Below are 19,344 nucleotides of genomic sequence, written 5' to 3' on the forward strand. Positions count from 1 at the left end.
TGTCATAAACATGGTGACCTGATTTTATTATTGTAATAATAGATGTTATACAGTATATGTTATTGTCTGTCATTTTGATGCTAAAGCTGCCTTAAGTGGCATACACATGGGGCGATTTCAGCCGCATTTCTAATCGATCTGACCAGATGGCGTACAAATGGCGCACTGATCGCTCCGTGTGTATGCCCTGCCGCGATGGCGATGCGCAGTCCCTTTTCATCTATTTAGTGTTCACTTAGACAAAATAGTTGGGTTTTATTTGTCCTTTTCTGTTATCTTTCCAGCTGCATCTTTACCAATTATATTAATTGTATTGATTCCACTAATCTGCTGTGGCCGCTGCTTTGATTTTTTTTCCAGAATTACCTATTTGTTGCTTTCATCTCCACTGTGCAAAGATTACAGAGGCCAATCCCTAGATGTGGTGCTGTGTGAAATACATCATTAAATACATACTGTACATGAAATAACAGATTGACATTATATTGGACAAAGGGTCTGATTCAGACCTGGAAATGCCAGAAAATGTTGTGTGCCTCCCCGCAACGCTACGTCGTCGCACATGTTGCCGCACCCATTTCGTAGCCATTCAACACTTCGCCCGCTACTCACACACTCACCGTGCTTCCCAGCTGTATTGTGTGATGTGAATTGTGGTGCTTATTGTTACTTGTGCTCTGTCTATGTTTTGGTTATTGCATACTTGCCCACTCTCCAAGGTTTTGCAGGGGACTCATGATTTATCAGGTTGAACGCTGCACCCCCAGAAGAGTGGGCACCCCTCCCACATTCTCCCACTTCCTAGCAAAAAGAAAGAGGATGAGGAGCAGAGAGTGCTGCAGCTGGTCAGAAGCTGAATGAAGCTCCGAACTGCAGCCTCTCCCAACATACAAGTAGGCTGCCTTGGACACCAGTAAAATACCCCTTCATGCCCCCAGGTGTCGGGCATTAGATCTGTGGGTACAGTTAGGTCTCAGGCCTATGGGGCATGTTAGGTTATGCTTTGGGGATTAAGCCAAGGTAACTTTATGTACCCTAAATTAGGTGGGAAAAAGCCTGAGCCCCTGTTGAGTGATTAGGCAATAGGCCCAGTCAATTCTTTAGTGTGTGGCATATTTTGTATAAGAGGTCATACTGTGGATAAGGTGCCATAGTGTGTGGCATAATGTGCAATAAGGGGCCATACTGTGTGGACATAATGTGTTATAACTCATGTTGTGTAGGCATAATGTGCAATGAGGAACTATACTGTGTGGCAAAATGTGCATTAAGGAGTTATACTGTGTGGCATAATGGGGCAGATGTATGAAATGTTTATGTGCACGTTATGTGCACTGATACCGCTTCTCCCCCATGTATGATGGAGCCAGCGTGCGGTAAAGGACAGGGGCACTATGCGCCCCTGTCCATATCAGCGCTGCGATCTAAATGATAGCAGGCAGAATGTATGAACTGTCAGCATCGCTGACCGTTCCGCATGATGCCGCTTTTGGCTTTGCAGGCTGCCGAAGCCCTATCTAAACAGCAGGGACAGCGCTGTCCCTGCTGTTAGCTCTGGGCTGCGCTGGGGATCTCGCGTGAGTAGAGAGATCCCGCGCTTGCCCAGTCGAGCCGGCCGGGGGACAGGAGATAGTGCATCAGTGTAAACTAATGTGCTATCTCCAGGAGGGAACATCGTCGGAGGGGGGAGTTAGCGCTCCCCCGCTTCAGCAGTCAAGATGTTAATACATCTTGTCGATGTCCCTTCCTGCTTCGCCTTGCTAATGAGGCGAACCAGGAAGTATTATAGCGGCGCGATAAGCGCCGCTATAATACATCTACCCCAATGTGCATTAAAGAGCTATACTGTGTGGCATAATGTGCATTAAGGAGCTATACTGTGTGGCATAATGTGAATTAAGGAGCTATACTGTGTGGTATAAAGTTCAATAAGGGGCCATGTTGTGTATGCATAATGTGCAATAAGGTATCAAACTGTGTGGGCATAATGTGCAATTTGAGGCCATACTGTGTGGGTATAAGGTTCAATAAGCAGCCATACTGTGAGCGCTGAATGTGCAATAAGGAGTTCTACTGTATGGGCCTAATCAGTAATAGCATATGGTCACGCCCCTTCCCTGTGAGGCCACATCCAGTGTTTGCATAAACGGTTTAACCCGACCATCAGGTACTTTTTAATGCATCATTTGATGCAAAATTTCTGGGGAGAACACTGGTCTTTAGTGACTATCACTTGCATAAGGATGTATGGACACAAAGGAGAGGATGGCGCATGGATAAGCATACATGATCATGAGGCATTATGGAGGATTACTGGAGAAACCAGCCACGTAGTGGTGATCTCACCTTTTCATACCCTTTCTCCAGGCACCATGTCATCCTCAGGAGCTAAACCTCTGCACTTGGGCTATTGGTGGCATGGGAATATTAGTGTGAGGACAGAGATTATTTGTTATTTCATATTCAGTAGGTGTTTACGGACTGTTTGCTGTCTATAGTCAGAATATATTTTATTACTAAAATTGCATAAGTTACTACATGCAGGGCCGCCGACAAGGGGGTGCTGGGGGTGCAGCTGTCCCAGGTTTCCGGCCACTCACAGAAGGTGGAGGGCCCGGGCAGCTCATTGCGCCGACCATCCGTCCCCAATCCCCATCCCCCCCTCCCCCCCCTGCCCCCAAAACCAGCATGGCTGCCAGGATCGGTGCGACGCAGCTGTCAGTAGTGAGTGACCGGGGACTAATGAGGGGGCAGAAAAAAACAGATGAATAATCGAGTCACTCACTATACCAGCGGTGGCGCCAGCACACACTGCAGCTATGGACGGCTCTCCCTCCTGGATTCTACGAGCGGGTCCTGCTGCAGGAAGGGGTGCTGTTTTAGAAACCCCGTAAATACAGCATCCTGCAGCTCCTCCCCTGACCACGCCTCCCACATGGTGTCATGTCATTTCCTCTCCAAATGCCATTACAAAGGAAAGCATGGAGTCATATAATGCTTAGGGATGAGCTCCTCAGAGGCAGCCCGCTGTGTGATGTCACAGAGACTAACCCCTCACAAACCTGTTCTGCTTCACTTCACTTATGCCCCTTTCAGACCGCACAAAAAAAACTGTATTTTACTGATTTTTAACCGTTGTAAAACGGTAATATGTGCGGTCTGAAATGTGCAGAGTGATTTTACCATTTCCAAAAAAAAAAAGGTTTTTGGAAACGTTAATAAAGCAGGGTCCTACCCGTTTCAGACCCTTTTTTTTGCGGGGTACCCGCGGGGTACTGCCGCATGTTATTACATACACGGCGGTCCAAAATAATTGCCCAGTGTCTCCGCATGTAGAGAGACACTAAGTATGTGTCAGCAGCGGTGTAACTGTAGCACCACAGCCCCCGCCACCGCGGGGGGGGGGGGGGGGCGCTGTGCATGTGGGGGCGCCGGGGGCTGCGGTGCTATAGTTACACACCCCCCCAATCCCCCGCAGACTTACCTATCTCGCTGGTCCCGGCGGCTCCGTTCTTCTGCTGAGGACCACAACAAAATGGCCGCCCCCATATAGCACACAGTTCTCTGAAACTGTCTGCTGTATAGGGGCGGCCATTTTGTGGTGGTCCTCAGCAGAAGAACGGAGCCGCCGGGACCAGCGCAATAGGCAAGGCTGCGGGGGATTGGGGGGGGGTTTGCATGGGCGGCGGGGGGGTGCTTGGCGGCGGGGCGGCGCCGTGTGTCAGTAATAATCACATCAACCTACTGGTGAATTCATTCATTTGTGTGCATGTTCAGATAAAATATGGCAATTACATATCTATGATAAGTAACATAATCGTACAGATATACTATTGTTGCCAATACTATCTGATTGATAATTTACATCATACTGTTAATGGCACGTGATCCTATAACGGTTAAATAATTCATGCCCTTTAGAATATACATGCTGAGGAACTACACTACTTGACTTTCACCAAGCATTATATTGTGACTAATTAAAGCAATAATGTTGCAATAGAATTCTGATACATGATAGCAACTCAATAGCTAAGCCACAATAAACTGAGGATTCTCTCAGTGGAATAGTGCTACAATACATTAGTGTTGTGATTAACACATCTTTCATTAACCGTTAACACAGAGATACATGTTAGTCATTGGACTATAAATATAAAACACACACAACGGTCAGCTCTATTTTAATTTTATTTCTCACTTTTCATGCACTTTTGTCACTATGTTTTTAATATTTTGCAGCTTTTTAAACTTACAAATTAATAAAAGTTAAATTTTAACAAAATTTTCTTGGGACACTAAATAAATATACAAATTGTCAGCTCTGAGTGCCCCTTGTAGGAATTATTTTTCTTTTTTTCTGCTATATAAATGTATATTGACAGCTATTTGTATGTATAGGAGGCTTGTATGTGGTGGGGAGGTATGTGTATCTACAGGGGGAGTGTATGGAATTGTCAAGTATGCCACCACGTCGAAGCTGCCAGTGCTTCAGCAAGTGTGTATGTACTTGCTGATGCGGGCAGTGACAAAGCACTAGCAGCCTCAATGTGGTGGCAAACTTTATCTTTTTTTTGGGGGGGGGGGGGGGGCTGTTTCTTTGGTCAGTCCCGGGTCCCACAATTTCTAGTGGCAGCCCTGACTACATGTGAATTTATATGCAAATCAATAAAACAACTGTCAATTAATTAGCAAGGTACAGTATATCTGTCATTGGGTTTGAATATGATCAAAAAGTTTTAATGTGGAATTAAATTATCAGTGGTAATTCACTGTACATGATAAAGGGTGGTAGTCTCCAGCTATAACAAACACCCAGGAATATTAATTTACTGAGCTTCCGGGATATGGGACCGTTATTCGTGTGACTCTTTTATTATGTACATGGCCGAGCAGGCAACGGCGAGTGACAAGCTGCGGCACTGCCGACATTCCTGGATTTCTCATTAATTGCAGCACACAGAAGGCTTCATGCTTTAAATGAATAGCGCTGCTGCTTTAATTAGCCTGTGGTAAAACTACAGCTGCTAATTTAATTTCCCAAAAGTTATATCACTGGTTCCCATTGAACTCACAATCTGCCTACAAAGTTGTGGCCGCAAGGTGACAGATACACTTACAATTACCTCCAAAAAGAATAAAGTAGGTATAACATAAAATAAAAAAGTTCACAATCTATAGCTTATATGTATCTGAATAAATGAGATAAGAGCAAACGTCTGGTGTTTCCAAGGTGTTACGTACCATGCTGAAACTGGAGCACAGTTGAGCCAAAGGGCCAACAGTACAAAACACTTGACCTAGAAAACAACATTGATGCCAAAAAGGAACATTTCTCTAACAATAGTTAAGCAAGAGTGTCCCATATTGTTGTCTGGAATGATGTGTGGTGTAAGATTTGTGCATGTAATAACTTAAGCTGGTCATAAGGCACTAGGAAACAATGGGCCTTATTCTAGTTCACTCGAGACAAATTCCTTCTCAGGTGGACAAAACCATGTGCACTGCAGGGGGGCAGATATGACATGTGCAGAAAGAGTTAGATTTGGGAGGGGTTTTTCTTCAAAGTGAGATCTATATTGCAGTGTAGAAATAAAGCAGTCCGTATTTTCCCTGCACAGAAACAAAATAACTCACCCAAATCTAAATCTATCTGCACCTGTTACATCTGCCCCCTGCAGTGCACATGGTTTTGTCCATCTGAGAAGGAATTTGCCTCTAAGAGTAAACTAGAATAAGGCCCAATGCATACCTCCCAAGAAGGGAGGAGGGACGGTGGACTGCGCGCTGTAGGCGCGCCGAAATTGTTGTGAGTGTGGCCTAATTTTGGGGGCGGGGCCTATACTCGCGGCTCACCCGCGAGGCCACGCCCCCATTTTGACGCCATGTGAGCCTCTAGCCATGCCCCCTGGCTGCGGGAATAGACATTGTGTGCACAGCGTTTATTCCCCGCTGCACACCAGCCGACAGGGGGGACTACCAACAGCCCCCCCTCGCCGCGGGACACTGGCGCCCGCGGGAAGGGGCTTGGGAATGTCCCCGAAAACTGGGACATTCCCGTGGTTTTCAGGACTGTTGGGAGGTATGCCAATGTCCCTGAGGTGTCTGTGCTCATATGGGCTGTAACTAATACTCCTTTTCCATCATCCTAAAAAACAGGGATTTTTGTCAGTAGAAATGGTGACAAGGTAAGAATCCTGGGTAAAGCGATTTTTACCCTGGTCACTAGTTTTTAGTTGGTCTTTCCCAGGGAACGAGCCCTGAAAACAATGCTGACCGGCCACTTGCCCGCTGGCCCCCACACGGCTGCCCAGATGCCCGCTGGCCCCTGCACACTGCCACCGGTCTCCGCATGCTGCCGCCGGATTCCGCCGCCACTGCTGAGCTGACAGCTGCTTGAGGCTGAGGCGATCGCCCGCTGCCAGAAAACCTGGGAAAACAGGGCAGTGACCTGTGATTTCTGTGGAAAAGCGGTATAAGGGACATTCTATGAAATCACAGCTGATATACAGTACTTTCATGTTTCAAACCCTTGCCATAGAGAAGTCAGTGCAAGTCCATGGAGATCAAGATAAATTGTCAGGTCTAAGAAACTATTCCAAGTAAAAAAATCAATAAATATACTTAAAGCAAATGCCTTGCTAATGCTAACGTGTCCTGTTCCTTCAATGAATTACGGGCCTGATTCAGAGATGATACTGTAGATAATGCCGCAGAACCTGCAAATGAGTACTGTGTGAAAATATGCAAACATTGCAATCGCTAGGATATGAATAGGGACGCCCACCGGTGGCATCTCAGAACGGCAGCTCAAGTATCAGGCACAATCAGTGCACCCACATTGGTGAAACATTGACCTCCTCAGTAACAGTTGTGCAGCATGGCCACTGGAAGTAAGCCGCTGGTGCCATCGCAGCTGCATATGAGCTGCAAGTCGTTTGTGAAGAATCAAGTACAAAGGAAGAAAATACCAAGAACAAATAATTGATCATCTATTCAATACGGCAGTGTACAAATACATGGAGTGTACTGTACTTTATTTAATTAAAGATTATTTTTTTAAATACATTTCTTGACATGTGGGGATGCTGGCGGGGCAGCGGTGACAGTGCGCAGCACACACCTGTCACCTACTGCCGAGCAAAGAAGTCTTCAGGGGAGTGAAGGGGGTTGTGGGTAGTTTAACCCGCTCCTCCCCTTTCCGAAACTTTGATTTTTAAGGTACAGAATGCATATTGGCTTTAGCCTTATACAATGCACTGGGATCACTAGGGTTGGAAAACAGTATATGGTCACTGGGTAGACAATGTCTAGGTTTACAGTCACTAGGTCGACCACTAATTGTCGACAGTGACTAGGTCGACACCTTGAAATGGTCGACATACCCAAGGTCAATGTTGAAAAAACGTTGGCACGTATGTATCGTCGACATGAATAAGGTTGACATGAGTTTTCACATTTTTTTTTTTTTTTCCAAAAAGGTGGTCTTTCATACTTCCCTATCCAAGTGGGCATAGAGTTGCAATATAATAGTGTGCCATGCGCAGCGTGGCACCATGCCCTAGGCATAGCGGGCACAGCGAGCCATGCAAGGGGAAGTACACTTATATGGGTCCATGTCGACATAGACACACAAAAAATATGAAAAACTAATGTTGACCTTATTCATGTTTACCATGTATATGTCGGACATAAGCTTGTGTCAACCTTTTGTCAATTTATACCGAAACCGGCAAAACAGCCACATAAGGGTTCCCAATAGTGCTCATAGGCCAGCACCCACCTGAGCAAACACACCTAGACTGTATAGTTAATTGCAAGTGTAAATGAAATGTGTGATGGATTTTTAGCATCCACTTGCCAAACGTTTTCTGGTGTGAACATTCACGGATGTTGGGGTAAAAATGTGCTTATATATATCTATAATGTATATTAAAAAAAAAAAACTGTTTAATTTAAATAGGCATATTTTGTGTGGCAGGTAGCTCACCGCCTAATAAAAAGAGGAGGGGACCCTGTGCCATGTCCGTGCAGTGTCCCCGCCCTCTCTTCCTGGCACATTAGATGAGCAGACAGGTCCATTGCATTCAGCATCCAGCCAGTCTTTTCAATATGTTTTCAAATCCAGCACTTCCCGCCCTGCTGCTCGGTAAATAGGGCTACGAGCACCCAGCCACCGCTGCCCGGATCCTTGCAGTCTGGACCAGGCTGCCCACTGCCCGGACCTCGCTGCCTGGACGCTGATGCCCCCTCACACCAGAAAATGCAGGGACAAGGGTGGTGTGAAAGGGGCCAACCCGAAAATGTCCCTGCTTAATCCAGTGTTTTCCCTGTATTTTCTGCTGGAAAAGGGGTATAAGACACCTGGAGGCCATGGGTGTTATCTACAATGTGATCAGATCACTGGCTGGTGTGAAAGGGGTATTATACAGCCCTGTTTGATGTACTCTTGTGACTTGCAGAGACCAGTTACATTCATCCCAACTGTCCTGATATTTTGGGGCTGTCTCGCATCCCACCCATCGTCCAAAGTATCTCACGGGGAGGGGCGGGGGTGTATTAGTTGGGAGACCCTCTGTCACTTGCTGCTCAGCTTACCAGAGCAGCAGTGTATAGACGCTGTGCTCATGTACTAATGTGTGTTCACAGGAGACAGGAAGACAGGGAGCATGGTCAGCATCTCACAAGCTCTGGGCATGTCCCCATAGTGATGGCAAAAGAGGTGTGTCTCAAGATTGCGGCATTGTTATAAAGTAACACCCCCTTTGTTGAGGTCAAACCCCTTGTACTGTATGACACTGGCCCAGAGACATTGGGGCACGGATGTGTCATCCCTGCTATGAAATCATATACATACTGTATATCCATTAGAATCCGGACTGTAGGTCGACCGTAATGCTGTCAACCTCTATTGGTCAACATGCATAAGGTTGACATTGTCAAGAGGTTGCCATGATATTATGGTGTGGCAGGGACAGCATACTTCCACATGAGGTGAATGTGGAAGATCCAGTACAGGATTTATAGCAGCAGCTGCAGGGCTAGTGAGATCACGTCCGGGTTTTCCTAAGAAGTGTTGTGAATCACTATCTGCTAATTAACAACACAGGTTAACTTCCTGTTATATGTTGTCCAGAGCAGAGGGTCAGTGTTCCCAAAGCCTTTTAGCAGCTGGGCCATAGGATAGGGGTAATGTGTGGATTACCGTAGGGATTCTCTGGAGTACCATTATTTCTTGTCACAATTGTCAATTTTTTTACATTTTGTTTTACTTTTTAATATTTTACCATCCATGTGGACTATGATGGTACAGTATGCTGACCGTAGCGAGTCACTTTGCGAGGGGACACGGCACACTAATTGGGGGTTTATGTGGTACAAGCTAAAACCTGACACCCCAAAAATCAGCAAAACTCATATTGACCTTTTCACGTGTTGACCATTTTCATGTCGTCCTTTTGTTTATGCCAACCCTCTTCCCATGTCAACCTTAAGGGGTCGAACTAAACACTATCAACCTTTTCACTGTCAAGCGAATGAACCACACCACATTCAGGACTATGAAGCACACTCAGATCATTTACTACTATGTACCTATCTTACAGGCATGCACCCACACAGTGACCAGCGTATCACTGCATGCAATATCAGCATTTTATAATAAATACTGACCAACAAATGACACCCAGAAACAAAGAAAAAAACTATAAAAAAGCAAAACAGCTCTGAAAGCAGCCAATATAACCATACACATATTATTGTTATATTATTATTGTTATTATCATTCTTACTATTATTATTATTATTATAATTATTATTTATTAACAGTTTTTTATACAACGCAGCAGGTCCTGTTGCACATTAGGGATAAAACAATATAAAACAAAGACGTTGCACTAGACACACAGAGAGGTCTAGTACCGGCAGGGCATTAGAGGGCTGGCCAGGCCCGGGTACTTTTCAGGGGGGTTACCTAACTGTGGGAGACGTGGCCATGTTCCAGCAGGACTCTCATGGGCTTGTAGAACACAAGCGTAAATAGCGTTATTATTTATTTATTAACAGTTTCTTACATAGCGCACACAGATTCCGCAGCGCTTTACAGAGAATATTTGAACATTCACATCAGTCCCTGCCCCAGTGGAGCTTACAATCTATATTCCCTACCACATGTGCATGCGCGCACAGATATTCTAGGGTTAATTTTGTTAGGAGCCAAATAACCTAGCAGTATATTTTTGGAATGTGGGAGGAAACCGGAGTACCCGGAGGAAACCCATGCAAGCATGAGGAGAATATACAAACTCTGCACATGGTGGGACTTGAACCCATGACCTCAGTGCTGTGAGGCAGTAATGCTAACCATTACACCATTCGTACTGCCCGTGTTATGTATATATAGTAAACTTTTCTGCAATGGTTTTTATACTTGCTGAATGGAATAAAATGCTGAAGTGTTGTAGAGAACTGGGTTTTACCTGGGAACGAAATTGCGCCATCTCCTTCGTTAACAATTTTTTAAATAGCATGAATACCTAAATAATGCAGAAAGTTTCCGTATTATTTCAGTAGAACTGTTAATGCTGAATAGAGGCCACAGAGTGGAGGAGTATAACACCAGGGATGTGAGGGTATGGGTAAAAACCAGACAGAACGCCGGAACGCCAGACCGTACAGGCTCCATTCATCAATATATGTAATTCTGGAGCTTGTAGTGTGTGTTGGGGGGGGGGGGGTGCATTGCCGGGGGTGTCCCGTCCAGTGGGGCTGCTCTGAGCCCTGTCACCAGGGAGAGAAGAAGGGGAGAATACAGCCTCCATGCATGGTCCTTGGGTGTAATAAAAACCGGAATGGTCAGGACCACACGGGGAAACTGTTATCTCCCCCCCACCGGACAAGACACCGTCGGGTCTTGTCCGGGTACAGTTTTTACTTATTCCCGAGATGTGAGGTCTTGGGTCATATCCTATATCCTGAGTGGGGCCGGTGTAATATAATATTCCCTTTATAGTACACAGTGCTGGATTTCATAGCACTGGATATCTTATACGGTTATACAGTTTTCAGTACAATACAGGAACCACGGGCAGTTAATCAACTAAGTACCATTTATATCAGAGGGGTATCCCAGCATCTGCCCTATATATATGGTACATGCGGCAGGACTGTGATCATCACCCCAGGGATCAGCTTTCTAGGAGAGAACATTAACAGTAGCCAGACAGTGTACATGGTACACACGCAGTATGGGGGATTACATTGCAGACCTCCACAATCATATTTACAGTAGTCCAGACACACCCATTGCATGATAAATGTCTCTATTGTTACAGCCTTAGTATACACGTATTATGCAGAGACAACTTGTTATGTGTATTACAGGGACGTAGTATCACATATAGGCTTTCAGGTATTTTGGGCCCTCTACGGGACTTCAATCTTTCACCCCACTGCACATGCATACATCCCAACTGTCCTGATTTTCGCAGGTACATACCGTTTTTTTGTGACAGTCCACCCTGCCTGGTGCTCCTGCTCTGCTCAGCCGGCATCCTAACTGCCCTAGAATAGCAACACCTGAACTCCAAATCAGGATGCCGACGCCGGAAGACTGACAGCCAGCATCCTGACCGGTAGTTATACGGGGCTAGCTAGTGAGCATGTCGGGGATGGGGGTAGGCTGCAGTTGGGGGGCGGGGGGGGTGGCAGCTTTAAGCACCAAAAGGCAAAAGGGGGGTTTAGGCTGCGGCCTGGGGGGGGGGGGGGGGGGCAGGTTTAGGCACCAAAAAGGGGGTTTAGGCTGCAGTCTGGGGGGGGGGGGGAGGTTTAGGCACCAAAGATGGGGTTTAGGCTGCAGCCTGGGGAAGGGGGGCGACAGGTATAGGCACCAAGAAGGAGTTTTGGGCTGCGGCCTGGGAGGGGGGGCAGGTTTAGGCACCAAAAAGGGGGTTTAGGCTGCAGTCTGGGGGGGGGGAGGTTTAGGCACCAAAGATGGGGTTTAGGCTGCAGCCTGGGGAAGGGGGGCGACAGGTATAGGCACCAAGAAGGGGTTTAGGCTGCAGCCTGGGAGGGGGGGTTAGGGTTTGGCTGCTAAAAGGGAGGATTAGGGTGGGTCTGAGGGTGGGTATATATAGTATATATACCGGACCCCTGTTGTTATTCTCTCCATCAGGGTGCTGGCACCAGCATCCATATGTGTCCCATTTAGACATACCCTGCCTCTTACTGATAATGTGTGACTTCTTACATAACATGACATTTCAGATTTCATGTGACACGGACACACGCAGCGCACTGCATACAGCACTGCATACAGCACTCCGCTATTCTTCTCGAAATCATTCGACTTTTTGAGTCCAACCTATGCAATCACTCCGTCTCTTACTCACTATCTCTGTCTCTCTCTCTCTCTCTCTTTCTCATGTTTACAAAATATTAAATAAATCGTAATGGAAAAGCAGATATTAGATAGATAGATGTCAATTAAATCCTGCATTATATTATTAATACAGGTCCACTCTTTCAAATCCGATATCCGATATATTCCAAAATCCAACAAATTGTGAGATAGTGACACTTTTGCTCCATACACTTGGGTCCCGTCCCCAGGATATCTCACCTACAACATATATTCCAAACTACAGGAAAATCTTAATTCCAAAATACTTCAGTTCCCGAATGTTTTGTACAGGGGAGACCCAACCTGTACTCATTACTTTCTCCAAGGCTAGCGACAAATGAATATTTCTTGAATAACTGCAGAAACAGATTTCAGTGGTCACTGACACGCACACATATGAGTATATACAGTATTCCACCATCCTGCCACCCATGTACATGTATAGTATATAATATATACATTCTGTCACCTTATATGTGGAGATTGTATGTTCAACCTATGCAACCCCCCCCCCCCCCTTCTCTCTCTCTCTCTCTCTCTCTCTCATGTTCACGAGATATTAAATAAGTAATAATGGAATTACAGATATTTAGACCCATGAGGTAGGTAATTAGATAGATAGATAGCTAGATCATAATGAGATAGATAGATAGATCATAATAAGATAGATTGATTGATAGATCATAATTAGATAGATCATAATTAGATAGATAGATAATGAGATAGATGATAGATAGATAGATAGATAGATAGATAGATAGATAGATAGATAGATAGATAGATAGATAGATCATAATGAGATAGATAGATAGATAGACAGACATACAGATCATAATAAGATAGATAGATCATAATGAGATAGATAGATAGATAGACAGATAGATCATAATGAGATAGATAGATAGATAGATAGATCATAATGAGATAGATAGATAGATAGATAGATCATAATGAGATAGATAGATAGATAGATCATAATGAGATAGATAGATAGATAGATAGATAGATAGATCATAATGAGATAGATAGATAGATAGATAGATAGATCATAATGAGATAGATAGATAGATAGATAGATAGATCATAATGAGATAGATAGATAGATCATAATGAGATAGATAGATAGATAGAAGGATCATAATGAGATAGATAGATAGATAGAACTATAGACAGACACATTTATAATAACCTCATAGCAATGTAATCCTGCATTATATTATTAAAGTTTAATCTCTTATATATTTGGCTACATCTGTCACTCAAGTGTGTGAGTGTGTGTATAACGCTGGGTGGAGCCTCTGACTCACATGACAGAGAACCAACCCAGTGAGCCCACAGACAGTGCCAGACACCCTCTGCCTCCCTATGTTGCCCAGCACTGCTACTCCACAGCCACCAGGTGAGCGCCCCCCGCCACACCCCCCCGCGATTTGCTGCAAAAACACACACCCCCGCGACCCCCCCTCTCGCGATTCGCGGCAAAAACACCCCCCCTCCCCTGCGACCCCCTCTCGCGCGATTTGCGGCAAAAACACCCCCCGCGATTCTCGGCACCCCACCCCGTGACCCCCTCTCCCGCGATTCGCGGCACACCCCCCGTGACCCCCCCTCCCACAATTCGCCGCAACCCCCCTCCTGCGATTTGCGGCAACCCACCCCCGTCACCCCCCCTCCTGCGAGTCTCTGCAACCACTCCCCTCCTGCGATTCGCAGCAACCACCCCCGCAACCCCCCCCTCCCGCAATTTGCGGCACCCCCCGCGACCCCCCTTCCGCAATTTGTGGCACCCCCCGCGACCCCCCCTCCCGCGATTCACGGACACCCAAGTTGCAATACAGGGCATCTTTCATACAATTCTAACCATATTTCTCATATACAAACGTTCACAAATTAAGGGGGCGCAGCCCCTTACGACGGTGTGAAGAGCGCCCGTAGGGCGCGATGAATCACCTAGTAATATGCGTAAAAAGTCTCCAAGAATCACTAGAATGCCTATCTCTGAATAACTGCCGGCACCGATAACTCTGGAATTAATGTCAGACACTAAGGTATAAACAGTACTATTTTTCTGGAAAAATAGGTTCAGGAACTCCAGGTCTGGGGGTGGATCAATTAAATAAAAAAATATATATGTAATAGAGAGAGGGAGGGAGGGAGGGAGGGAGAGATAGATGTATATATTGTATTTAGAAACAAAGTCACTCACAGGTGACTTTAAAATAAAACTTATCTTATGAAAAGTACATTTTCAGTTCCTGATGATGTCATATTTAATTAGAGGTTCAGGAACTGAGTTCCTGCTGGTTCCTGCTGAAAAAAAGCACTGGGTATAAATAAGGGTTCGGTGCGCCTGATGGCTTGGTCCTGGTATACCTGCATTACAGTGTGTGGGTAATATACATACAGCGAGCACCTCACATCTGTAATGTGACATTCTCCAAGCACACCCGATAATCCCAGGTCGCACACATGTCCTAGCAATGCTTACACTTCTCTTTATAACAACTTTATGCAGATATTCTACACTGTACCTCCATATACACATAGATCCCTGTGTGCCGTGTATTATATATACTGTAGAATAGTTTGCAGTAGTAAGATAAACACATACCTTACATGGCTGCTATAGTGTAGAACTATGTATGGGGATGATAGATGGACCACATTTCATAAACACTTCATGGGATCATTTCTAGAAGCCTGACATTCTCTGCAAGTGTGTTGTGCTGGTTACTGTGCAGTACATAGGGCTGGATGGGAGCAGCAACTTACAGTCACCACAGTTATATAAAGATCCACTAACACAGACTATAATAGGTACCTAAACTAATGACTGACACACGTATATGAGAGGCGATACAATATATATATAATATATATATGTAGTGTATATGTGCGTGCAATACACTGCTGTCTGTCCACTTATACAAAACAATATTCAACATTACACTGTACTGATATATAGTCATATAGAGAATTATAGACACACACTATAGATACATATCAATCCTTTATCTCTCTCTCTCTCTCTCTCTCTCTCTCTCTCTCTCTCTCTCTCAATCTGTGCAGCCCATAGAGCTAATGTAATGTGAAATATTTATGTCTGTAAATTCTCTGTAAGTTCCCTGTTCTAGAGTCAGGTCGCTGTCTCTGTGCTCCTCAGTAATCTGCATCTCTGGCATGCCCAGCGCTGTATATAACACTGTATATAATGCTGTATATAATGACTCACCTAAGAAGAGAAGACTGTAAGGAAAGTGTACAGCCAGCATCTTCATGTTTCCCATATACTGGATACTATCCGCAGGAACCCTAATCTCCCAGATCCCACTTTAGTTATCTCTCTGTGTGCTGGATCTTCTGTCAAACATCCTTCACAGGGCAGAACAGCTGATTGCAGGAAATGAGAGAGAGAGAGAGAGAGAGAGAGAGAGAGAGAGAGAGATGCTGAGCGAGGGGAATTGGTTCCTGAAGGAAGAGGGAGAGGACTAGAGGAAGAGTTTGTGGATGTATGATGGGGATGAGGTCCGAGAGGTGCTTATCTGAAGAGAGGAGTGTGAAAGAAGGGAGAGGAGAGGAAATAGATGTGAGAGGGAGTCACAAGAGAGAAGAGGTTATAAAGGGGAGAAAGTAGCTGTGATGCAGGAAAAGGAAAAGTGCTGAGGAGCAGATGTTATAATGAGGGGTCGCCGAGGTGAAGTGATGGAAAGGAAGATGCTATGGAGAACATGTGACAGTAACCCAGAGAGAGGAGAGGTACAGAGGTACTGAGTGGGAGAGGCTATAGGGGGAGATAGGTTACAGTGATGCAGGAGGTAAGAGGTACTGAGGGGAAGAGGCTGTAGGGGGAGTTGGGTTACAGTGAAGCAGGAGGTGGGAGGTACTGAGGGGAAGAAGCTGTAGGGGAGATAGGTTACAGTGATGCAGGAGGTAGGAGGAACTGAGGGGAAGAGGTTACAGGTGAGATAGGTTACAGTGATGCAGGAGGTGGGAGGTACTGAGAGGAAGAGGCTATAGGGGGAGATAGGTTACAGTGATGCAGGAGGTGGGAGGTACTGAGGGGAAGAAGCTGTAGGGGGATATAGGTTACAGTGATGCAGGAGGTGGGAGGTACTGAGGGGAAGAGGCTATAGGGGAGATACGTTGCAGTGATGCAGGAGGTGGAAGGTGCATGCGCAGTCTAATCCCCAAATCCCATTTTGGAGGCAAATCTCGGGATCCCGACGATCCTGGGATTGGCCATCATATGCGCTTTCCCTGTTTCCTTTTTTGCCATATATATATAGAGAGAAATGGAGCCGACTTTATATATCCTGCTATAGACGCAGGAGGTGGGAGGTACTGAGGGGAAGAGGCTATATGGGGAGATAGGTTACAGTGATGCAGGAGGTGGGAGGTACTGAGGGAAAGAGGCTATAGGGGGAGATAGGTTACAGTGATGCAGGAGGTGGAAGGTACTGAGGGAAAGAGGCTATAGGGGGAGATAGGTTAAAGTGATGCAGGAGTTGGGAGGTACTGAGGGGAAGAGGCTATAGGGGGAGATAGGTTACAGTGATGCAGGAGGTGGGAGGTACTGAGGGGAAGAGGCTATAGGGGGAGATAGGTTACAGTGATGCAGGAGGTGGAAGGTACTGAGGGAAAGAGGCTATAGGGGGAGATAGGTTACAGTGATGCAGGAGTTGGGAGGTACTGAGGGGAAGAGGCTATAGGGGGAGATAGGTTACAGTGATGCAGGAGGTGGGAGGTACTGAGGGGAAGAGGCTATAGGGGGAGATAGGTTACAGTGATGCAGGAGGTGGAAGGTACTGAGGGAAAGAGGCTATAGGGGGAGATAGGTTACAGTGATGCAGGAGTTGGGAGGTACTGAGGGGAAGAGGCTATATGGGGAGATAGGTTACAGTGATGCAGGAGTTGGGAGGTACTGAGGGGAAGAGGTTACAGGGGAGATAGGTTACAGTGATGCAGGAGGTGGGAGGAACTGAGAAGAAGAGGCTTTAGGGCAGGCATGTCCAACGTTGGCCCTCCAGATGTTTTAAAACTACACATCCCAGCATGCATTGCAATAGTTTTAGCATTCTCTAATAGCAACACTGTGGCAAACATGCTGGGATGTGTAGTTTCAAAACATCTGGAGGGCCAACGTTGGACATGCCTGCTGTAGGGGGAGATAGGTTACAGTGATGCAGGCATAGGCAGTGGCGGATTCAGGGGGGGGGCACCCGGGCACGTGCCCCCCCTGTCATTTCATTCTGTAGCTAAGGACCAGGGCTTTCCAACGAGCCCAGCCCCGTGTCTCTAGCCCCCCGGGAACCAGAGATATCGCCTTGCAAAGCTGTAACGTTTTTTCCCCATAGGATAATATGGGACACGTCAATTCCGACCCCCACCCGGTTCCGACGGCTGCCAGTTCCCCCCCTGGCATCACAGAAGCTTGTGGTTGATTTCATTCAATTCCAAATCGCTTGGCCTTCAATATGATACCAGGATGGTCTATATCGGTCAATCGGTTCCAGAGATATTACGTGTAAACTAATTTTTTTATTTTTGAAATGTAATTTCATGGCTGTTCATGTTCTTTGAGGGCAGATTACTCTGGAACCAAACGTTCCAGTTTCACTGGACCAAAATCATTCAAAGCCCACTCAAAAGTTCTTTAATATGATACTTGTCTCATGTAAATGGATCAGTTGGTTCCGAAGATATAGCCGGTTAAATAAGATAACTGGTTAAAGGGGGGGTGGTTTTCTCTCCCCCTCACACAAGAAAATGCAGGGACTAGGCTGGTGTAAAAGGGGCCAACCTGGGTGTGAAAGGGGTATTATTTCAAATAGCCTGGACCTGCAGTGCTCTGAATACAGCCAGGCTCTGCCACTGTCAGTGGCTATCACTTCTGCCTGGCGGCTGTCCCCCATTTACCGCGAGCATGTATTCCCCTTGGCAATGAGCATGTAATCCCACATGGCAATGAGCATGGAACCTCTGGCTATGAGCATGGAACCCTTGGCAATGAGCATGTAGATAAGCAGCACTTATGTAGCATAATTTTTAATAGGCATTATGGTGTTTGACATAATACATAATGAATATAATGGCGTGTAACGTAACGTGTAATGGACATTATGGTGTAAATGTTTAATGCGCGCCTTTGGTGGACAATGTTCCTGTTTATGAAACGTATTGTGAATTTTGGCTTAATCTGTGTGGCATTATGTGAATTCTGGCTCAATCCGTGTGGCATTATGTGAATTTTGGCTCAATCCGTGTGGCATTATGTGAATTTTGGCTCAATACGTGTGGCATTATGTGAATTTTGGCTCAATACGTGTGGCATTATGTGAATTCTGGCTCAATCCGTGTGGCATTATGTGAATTTTGGCTCAATACGTGTGGCATTATGTGAATTTTGGCACAATACGTGTGGCATTATGTGAATTTTGGCTCAATACGTGTGGCATTATGTGAATTTTGGCTCAATCCGTGTGGCATTATGTGAATTTTGGCTCAATCCATGTGGCATTATGTGAATTTTGGCTCAATCCGTGTGGCATTATGTGAATTTTGACTCAATCCATGTGGCATTATGTGAATTTTGGCTCAATCCGTGTGGCTTGATGTGAATTTTGACACAATCCATGTGGCATTATTTGACTCAATCCGTGTGGCATTATGTGAATTTTGGCTCATTCCATTTGGCATCATGTGTAAGGGGCAAGTATAATGGGGTTTAGTATTTTGTTGCATAATGTGTAGAAGTTGTATATGGTGTTGTAGACTACACTCAAGGACATGCCCCCTGTTGAGTAGCCACACCACATTTTCCGGAGCGCGCCTTAGGCGCGCGCAAAACTACATCCTTCACTTTTGTCGCCATGGTGGGCCTGCGTACTTTAAATGCCAGGGCCTATTTTTAATCCCATTCCCACCCTCTCTCTACTGCTCTCTTA

At 45.7% G+C, this 19,344-nt stretch overlaps 2 protein-coding genes across 2 annotated transcripts in view; one reads left to right on the top strand and one right to left on the bottom strand.

Annotated features, from left to right (window-relative positions):
* Window positions 1-16,259, bottom strand: part of GFRA2 (GDNF family receptor alpha 2) — a 37,023-nt gene extending 20,764 nt beyond the window's left edge. The window contains exon 1 of the mRNA XM_083184804.1: window positions 15,633-16,259. Coding sequence (XP_083040930.1) covers window positions 15,633-15,687 — 55 coding nt within the window. The 5' untranslated portion in view covers window positions 15,688-16,259. The remainder of the gene's footprint in view (window positions 1-15,632) is intronic.
* LOC146072624 (uncharacterized) overlaps window positions 1-19,344 on the top strand; it is a 101,265-nt gene that overhangs the window by 61,778 nt on the left and 20,143 nt on the right. The gene's annotated exons all lie outside the window — the stretch shown is intronic.

Source organism: Crinia signifera, chromosome 4, assembly GCF_055691185.1.
Source record: "Crinia signifera chromosome 4, ASM5569118v1, whole genome shotgun sequence".
Taxonomy (NCBI): Eukaryota; Metazoa; Chordata; class Amphibia; order Anura; family Myobatrachidae; genus Crinia; species Crinia signifera.